The sequence below is a fragment of the Solea senegalensis genome, linkage group LG11 (genome assembly GCF_019176455.1).
Source record: "Solea senegalensis isolate Sse05_10M linkage group LG11, IFAPA_SoseM_1, whole genome shotgun sequence".
Lineage (NCBI taxonomy): Eukaryota > Metazoa > Chordata > Actinopteri > Pleuronectiformes > Soleidae > Solea > Solea senegalensis.
This window is the reverse complement of record NC_058031.1, coordinates 19,501,368-19,509,579: the sequence shown is the minus strand read 5'-3', so window position 1 is coordinate 19,509,579 and position 8,212 is coordinate 19,501,368. Positions and strand designations below refer to the sequence as shown.

Genomic DNA, 8,212 nt, shown 5'->3' with positions numbered 1-8,212 from the left:
GATGTAATAATGTGACTTTTGAAGGGTTGATATCACGCACTGACTGAATGACACGTTTTAGACATGGGACGAGCTGGTGGACAACAGTGTGACAGAGAGAGTCCTTGTTTTTAAAATCTCAGTTTGGTATGATCACCTCTTGACCTTTTCTGGTATAAACTGACCTTGTTAGGACCTGTTGTCCTCATGGAGACCAAAAACTGGTCCTAATGAGGCGGAATCTAATTTCTGAGGAACTGGTTAAGTTTAGGGCTAAGACTTGAATTGTGGTTAGGTTAAGATTAGACATTATCTGGTGATGGTTAGAGAGAAGCCTTTGTATAGGCCAACCAAAATGAGTAGAAGTCGTTTTAAAAGTATTATGGCTTCCTCCCACAGCCCAAAAGCCTGTAGATTGGGGTCGGTTTATTCAAAAAAATGGAGACTCTAAATTGAATGCAGGTGTAAATGTGAGTGTGAATGGTTGGTTGTCTGTGTTTGTTACTCCTGCGTGTGGCTGGTGTCGTGCAGGGTTTACCTCGACTCCCAGTCAATGTCAGCTGAGATTGGCCCCAGCTCCCATAAAGACGAATGAATGGAAACGTGTGCTTTGCAAATGTATGTGTTTAATTTATATATTTTTGTTGTATGTGTTTGTTGCAGAACTGTGGTTTAGGGGGTCCAGATGGCTGGCACCAGGGGCCCGGCCTGCACTGGGGTCTGGCTCTAGAGTCCACAGGGGCTCCTACTTCAACTGGACACATTCCACAGGTGCAAACACTCAACAACAACAATAACAACAACATACACACATCATTTGAAAACCAAAGATTTTGGTGATGGTGGATAAAACAAAGCTAAGTCTGCTTCTGCTAATTAACATTTTCCTGTATGGTTTTGCCTTGCCAACTGTAATTGTTCAAATCAAGCAGCAATCTGGTAGCTTGGTTGTGTCGTCATCAAGTAGCTGATGACGATGAGGTTTCCACTGGTCGTTCGCTTACTGATTAAAGCATTTACTTTGGTGTGGTGTGGACTTTTACACGTGACACGCTCATTTTTTTTGCCATTGTCTGTAACTTACTACCTAGCCCTGTCTTTTTTAGCCGTAACCCTAACCTCATTAACACTTGGGTTGAAAAACAGCGGTGTGCTAAAAACACACCTATGGGTCATGTTCAGGGGTCGACCAATAAAAGAAATCGACCCATAGTTATGTTTCAGTTGGAGGACTTGTTTTTAAAAGAGAAAAAAATGTTTACAATTTTAATTTTTTTGTGAAATCACGCTTATTGAGTAAAGATAAGTGTTCAAAAGTATATTATTAATGACATTTAAAAAGTAAAAACCTAAAACATAGCAATGTTCCTGTGTGTGCTGATTTTTTTTTGTATGGACTTTGGTGCAGGGAGTGAGCAGTTGAAAGTAGTAGGTAAGACTTTTATGAAGTTGCTAAATTCTCTTTTCCCTTATGTCCCCGCTGTCAGCATCTGTGTCTTACGATAGTTCCTGAAAAAGGGCGTGTCAGTACCTCATACGAACAAGTTTTTATAAAACCTGATTTTTTTTTTTTTCTTTAACGTTGATACCAGCATGAGAGAATCTGAAATGTCCCTGTCGTTGTCTCAGGACGTGTGCCCATGAGGTCGTCACCACTGGTCCTGCTCCTCCTGATTGGCGTCCAGGCTGCACTGAACATGGGAGGTGGATTGGCCCGCGGTGCCGGGGCTGCCAACCACAAAGCCGGACAGCAGACGGCAGCTAATCACAGAGCAGGACAGCATTCTTCACAGGAGCATCACAGGACCAGCCACCACAGGACCAAGAAGCACCATCGAGCAGCCTCACACACCCAGGACAGAAGCCTAGCCGCCAAGCACTCGACATCTCCTGACCCCTCCATCCCGATGGTGGACCCCAAGCTATTCTCCAAGAGACATTACCGCTCCTCACCACGCGTTGTCTTCAGCGAGGTTCCCCCGTCACATGATGCCCTAGAGGGTGAGGACTATGACAACGAAGGGCTAAGGGGGGTAAGGGTAAGACGTAGAGCAGGATCGCACACCATGCACCGAGGGGAGTACTCAGTATGTGACAGCATAAATACCTGGGTGGGCAACATGACACAAGCCACAGACATAGCTGGAAACGAGGTGACAGTACTGCCCAACGTTACAATCAACAATGTGGTGAAGAAACAGTTTTTCTACGAGACCACCTGCCGATATCCAACGCACAGAGGCTCCGGAAATGCACATGGAGGACGGCCGGGGGGGCGGGGCAGCAAACAGGGCACCAAACCCGGCAACTCAGGCTGTCTTGGCATTGATAATCGCCACTGGAACTCCTACTGCACCAACACGCACATATTCGTAAGTGCCCTGACCATCTTCAAGGAACGGACAGCCTGGCGTTTCATCCGCATCAATGCAGCATGTGTGTGTGTCCTCAGTCGGAAGTCTTGGGGGGGACGACTGGGACACTGACTAGGGAGGACAACTCTTGACCACTCAACTACAAACCAAGCACACGTTTCTTGTAAGCAGCCACTGCAGATTTATTGCCAATACTGTATTCCTCTCCCCCACCTACACACACACACACACACAGTTTCATCTATCCAATGTCTTGGCCCCTGACCCTACCTCAGTCTGAGAAGTCCTGGTTGTTTTTAAATTATATGGACTGCATGTCATATTATATTTATGGTTTATACAGTCAAATATGAATATATATGTATATATATATATATATACAGTATGTATATATACAAAATGAATTCAAGCTTTTAATTTTGTTGTTATAGTTGTGTTGTTAATGCTGTTATTTATTAAACACCTCAGTACTTGCCTGGTTTGTTGTGTCACTGTAACAAGGTAGTGATGAGTCACAAGATGAATCTAAGGGGAATTTCAATGATCCGTGAGATACAAGGAAAAGTTATTATATTACATAGACATTAACTCCAGAAAACTGGGTCTAGACATGTTTTACTGGCATTGGCCCTCCATAAATGAAGAATGCAGCAGGAGATTGTGTTGAGCAGACAGAAAACTTGCTCCCTGTGAGCTCACTTGGACTTTTTCTGGAAATCTGACACGTGGAGCTGGAGGGAAAATTTCTGAAAAAGGGTCTAAAGTGATGTCTGCAGAAATTTTGCACAGCCCCTTTGTGCAATTCCAGGAAAATGTCTAGACCAGTGTTTTCCAAAGTGCCCACTAGAGGGCCAGGGCCTTGGAGGTATTGCAGATGGGCCTCAGATGGGTACAAACATTCTTCCATTGACCAAATCCTTTGAAACATCTGTTCTTTGTTCTGGGAAAAAAACATGTAAATTAAAAGACGTTAAAATATGTCTAATAAAACAATGATGCCTCCTTTGTCATCCACATTTCAATGAGTTGAGTTTACATGTAAACATTTCGTGGGGCTTCCCAGTTAAGACCAAAAAGATGATACCAATTAGTTTGACCAATATTGAGTTTATGATTACTTCGAAGTAATTGTAACCGTAAATGACATTGTTTATTTCAATGTTATGCTACAAATCTGGATGTGGGCCTTGGAGGTTTTACAAACTTTCGGGAGCCTTAAAGATCTGTTCTAGATTTCAATGCATGTGCGTAAGCAGTTTGTTAAATCCACGAACGTTTGTGGACATATTTGTGAGCAGCAAAACTCACAAAGGTAAAGATGGATTTGATTCATTTTCTGTTGCCGTATGGCCCAAGGTGGAAATGATTCGACTTGGTGGTGATCCAGACACACATCTGGATCTCAAACTGTTAAACTTTGAAAAGATATTGTGTTGACGTTGTGGAAAACTACTTTCTTTAGTCATGTCTGTTTACCCTGTGAGACAATAACAGTACTTCGGTTTTACAATAGTCTAGGTTTTGAGTTAATGTTCATTTATCAACATTTATCAACATGCACCATGTAGAAACAAATACTAAAGCACAAATAATTTGGGGATGTCTTTAAAAGCAATCAGGATTAATCAAGAATAAAATTCAACTCCCCAATGAAATCTTATTGCCATCACAATGCAGCCACCTCACACTTGTATGGTTTCTCCTTTATAAACACTTTCTTTAAGTCAGACTCTTCAAACAAAGTCATCACACTGTTTACTAGATCGCTAAAACGGAAAGTATTTCTTTATCAACGCCGAATCTGAGGTTCGGTGCAGTTCTATAGGGACAGTTAACATTTTGTCTTCTTGAAATCTCAACTTTATTATCATTCACAAACCTCAAAATAAAAGTATCTCTTCATTGATATAGTTGATCTTAATTTGCAATGCTTTGACTGTTCTGTCATCATTCTGACAAAAAAAACATAAGAGAAAAAAACCTCCCTTTATGATTTTTGTTCTCACTATTAATACATTAATGAATTATGAGGTAACAGTGGCTCAAAGAGACACTTATTCAAGAAATCTTTTTTAGTGTCAAAACAACTTTTTCTACAATGCCAAATTTTATTTTCATTGTATTGTCTCAATGACAATACAGTTGCTCCTGTCATTGGAGTTTTTAATCATCAAGATTGAACAGAGTTGCTGTGAACTGAGCTGCTGCAACTGATGCTGTCAATCAATCTATCATCATCACATCCGGTGGGTTAAAAAGCAACGGGATGATAATACGTAATATTTATCCACATTTTTGTAAAAACAAAATACAAAATATAATATATAATATATATTATAATATAATATAATATAATATATTTTTGCACTATGTCCTCTTCTGCTTTGCTGCAGTCAAGTTCCACGAGGAGGAAAACCAGATGTTTGCCGAAATTGTCCAGTCTCTCTACACTTTCCATTTTTTTGCACACAGATAAATACAGTGATTAAACTGCACATCAATTAAAAAAAATCTGAATCATTTGAATATGATCATGAGCACATGGGTGATGCTGGCAGTTTGACCAGTAGATGGTGCTATGCAGCCACATGGAGATGCATCAGTCGTCACTGAAGACTCCTGCCAGTTTTCTGCTGCTAAATTAAATCAGTATATCACAAACACAGTTTAATTCATTAATAACGTTGTCCTTTGTGTTTGTTTAATTCACCTCTTCATGAAAACAAACTCCCACTCTCTCAGTGTGACTGTATCTAGGTCGCAGATCAATAATGACCTACGAGCTGAGGAAAAAGGGCCAGGCAGTGACCCAGATAAAAAAGCAACAGCCATTACTGACCACACCCATTTAAGAGAGAAGGAGAAAAGAATGCCGTTAATTCAGTTCCTGAAGACTATAATTGCCGGTACAGCGGTGGCAACCACAAACCTTGAAAAATGAATCTCCTTTCCATTAAAATAAAAACCTGAGGAGACACAGCGACTGAAGGATGGAGACGTTCATCATTGCATTGAGTTACAAAGTGGCGCTGTGGCTATTCCGTATATATATATTTTCTTGGAAGTTATGAGTGCCGCACATGTTTTGACGCAGGCAACAGGGACACAGCGTCCCTGCTTTAGTCTTATCAGGCTTTCCTCTTTTAGCTTGCAGTCCAAACAAAAACATTCCTGTGTGTGTTCCACAATTTGAGACGTCTCACACAGCAAAGACTCTGCAGCTTTTGAAAGTTCAGCTTCTGCTTCAAAGCACAAAAACAAATGCTCTGGCTGGTTTGACCGTTTGTGTTGCTGTGGGAACATGGCAGGGCAAGGTGGCGGTCCACGTGGAGCCAGGGTTTTGCCTACATACAAGATTTATTATAAAGCTATGAAAATGTCCATTTTGAAGTTAACTTTCATGAAATGTATGCCAATAATCCCTCCTTAATGTCTTATAATAAGTCTATGATACCTTATTTGCTGTTACAAACAATGAACTGCCTAGTCCCCTGCACCAAAGTTCAGAAGAAAAATCTATGTTTGCTGTGTAAATTCCTAATTCCCAGTTGTAAAAAGGCTGTGTGACTACAAGATAAAGTGGGTGAACATATTCTGACGGTATCATGCCGTGAATTTTATTAGGTGAATCTAAAAGAAGTTTCTCCTTCGCTGGACGTCAAGTGACACAGTTTCTAAGATGCAGCAAAAATTCAACCAGAGATCATTGATTATATCATAAAACTTGACAGATTGAATAACTGATCCTTAAAATGCTTATAATGCTTTAAAGGGGGTTTAGCATATTGTTTTCTTTAACTTTTTGATTAACTTTCCTTCATCTTACTACATAGAGTCACTGCATGGACGTTTACAAGAACATCGAGGGAAACAACTGGACACAATCTGGCTTTGTGACAAATATTCAACTCTGGAATCTACCAGCTAAAGATAGCATTGTTGTCACTTGAATGGTAAGTGTAGCATAACATAGCATAACATTATGCCCATCAGTGTAATGTAAATAATTGCTGTGTTAATGTTGCTGTACAGATGAGATGCAGAGAGACAAACATGCTCACAGCGAGCAGAAGATGACGATGGGAAACCACAGCAACGGATTTCATGGACTCAGACTAGATTTACCAAGAGCTAAGCATGAAAGCCGTTGCTTGTGAGTTTCATAGCATGTTTCATTGCAGTGATTCACCTCTGCTGTCTCTCTGTCTCTGACTGTTTTAGCACAACATCTATACACCGTCTTCACTTTTATGATGAGAACAACGGGTGAAGAGATGAGTTGTAAGACTTATGTGTAGTCTATAGAGGTAAATAGCTTTGTTAGCTTGGTTGTGTGACGTCAGCTACCTCTAATATAGTAGAGCTTTACTCTACACAGCCATTCAACCATTCAATCACACATTCATACAGCACTTTCACACAACTTTCACTCAAGCAGTAGCATAGCTCCATATTACAGTGATATCAATTTGAATTATATAGCACAATAATGACTCTAATAATACTGATAATGAGAATAATAATATGTCATGCACCGTCAGTTGTGTTAGTTCAGTATCACTTCTTGTTTTATTTTGTGTTAGTTAGTTTTAGTTCAGTGTCACTTCCTGTTTTATTTTGTGTTAGTTAGTTTTAGTTCAGTGTCACTTCCTGTTTTATTTTTGGTAAGGTTTTTTTAACTTCCGGTTAGCACCTTGTGTGCCTTGTTCTGTGTCTCGCCTGATTCCCTGATTGTTTTCACCTGGTGCTCCTTACCCTCACTCCCTACATATACTCCCTTCTCCCATTTTTCCTGTTGCCAGAGCGTCTTACGTATGTTGTCAGCGTCTGTGCCACTTCAAGTTACGAACAAAGAAAGAGGTATTTTGTTGTCATAGTCAAGCTAAAGTTTTGTTTGTTTCTCAGTTTTAGGTCTAGTTTAGCTTAGCGTTTAGCCTTTTTTCCGAGCTGTTCCAGCTCACCTTTTGTTTGCTGATTTAAAGGGTCAATAAAGCTCTTCTTTATTAAAACCTTCTCCTGTTTCTGGTCTTGTGCGTTTGGGTCCAAGCTTTGTGAGCGTTTCTAACATAATAGCCTCAAAACTGGATCTGGAGTAAGTGGCCGTGTGTCATTTGCTCGGCAATATGGACCATTTTCGTTTGCACATTTACACTGTAAATAAAAACACTATTATAGTATTTCAGTTTCACATAATTATTGTTCCAGTTGTTCATTTGCATTTATGTATAAATAACTGGGCCTGAAATCAGCGTCCCTTGTTTCAAAAACCAGCAACTGCTACTGCTCCTATAACCACACAGCTACATTTCATTGTGTCTTTACATAGATTTATCACCTAAGGTCATTTCTATTTGTTCTCTCTCCCTCTGTCTCGTCATGTGACTCCTCTTGTCCTGTAATGCTCAGCTTGACTTCGTTCACTTTGTTCCTCCAGTGACATTTTCCAACCTGTGATAAAATGAACTGCTTACTGCTCTCCATGGTTGAAGGGAAAATATTCATGTTGAGCCTCCCACTGGCTGGTGACACTGAGGGAAGAAATCCAGCACAGCATCACTCACGTCACGTATAATATATTTGTTTTGTATTGTGTTTAAAGGACTAAAAATGAACCTTGTAAAAATATCACTGAGGTAAAAAGAGATCCAGATGTAACCAGCGTTTTCCAGTATAGAAACTATAAAGGGTAGTTTTGTAAATCAACAATAGTGGGAAACTGGAACCACATGCATGTTTGTCACATCACAGAGAGTGTGGTCATCTTCTGTTCCTGACCCTTAGTGTGAAACATGTTTATGCAGAACGGTGTATGATGTCACTGTGAGTCAACCTCCTACTTATACGTATAATGTAAATTG

The 8,212-nt window shown here is 40.2% G+C and overlaps 1 protein-coding gene across 1 annotated transcript; it reads left to right on the top strand.

The window, feature by feature from the left end:
* Nucleotides 1–519: 519 nt before the first annotated feature.
* Nucleotides 520–2,732, top strand: LOC122777552 (neurotrophin-7-like). The gene is made up of 2 exons (XM_044038869.1): nt 520–750; nt 1,609–2,732. The coding sequence occupies exons 1-2, from the start codon at nt 600–602 to the stop codon at nt 2,463–2,465; spliced, it is 1,008 nt and encodes a 335-aa protein (XP_043894804.1). The 5' UTR covers nt 520–599; the 3' UTR covers nt 2,466–2,732.
* The last annotated feature ends 5,480 nt before the right edge of the window (nt 2,733–8,212 follow it).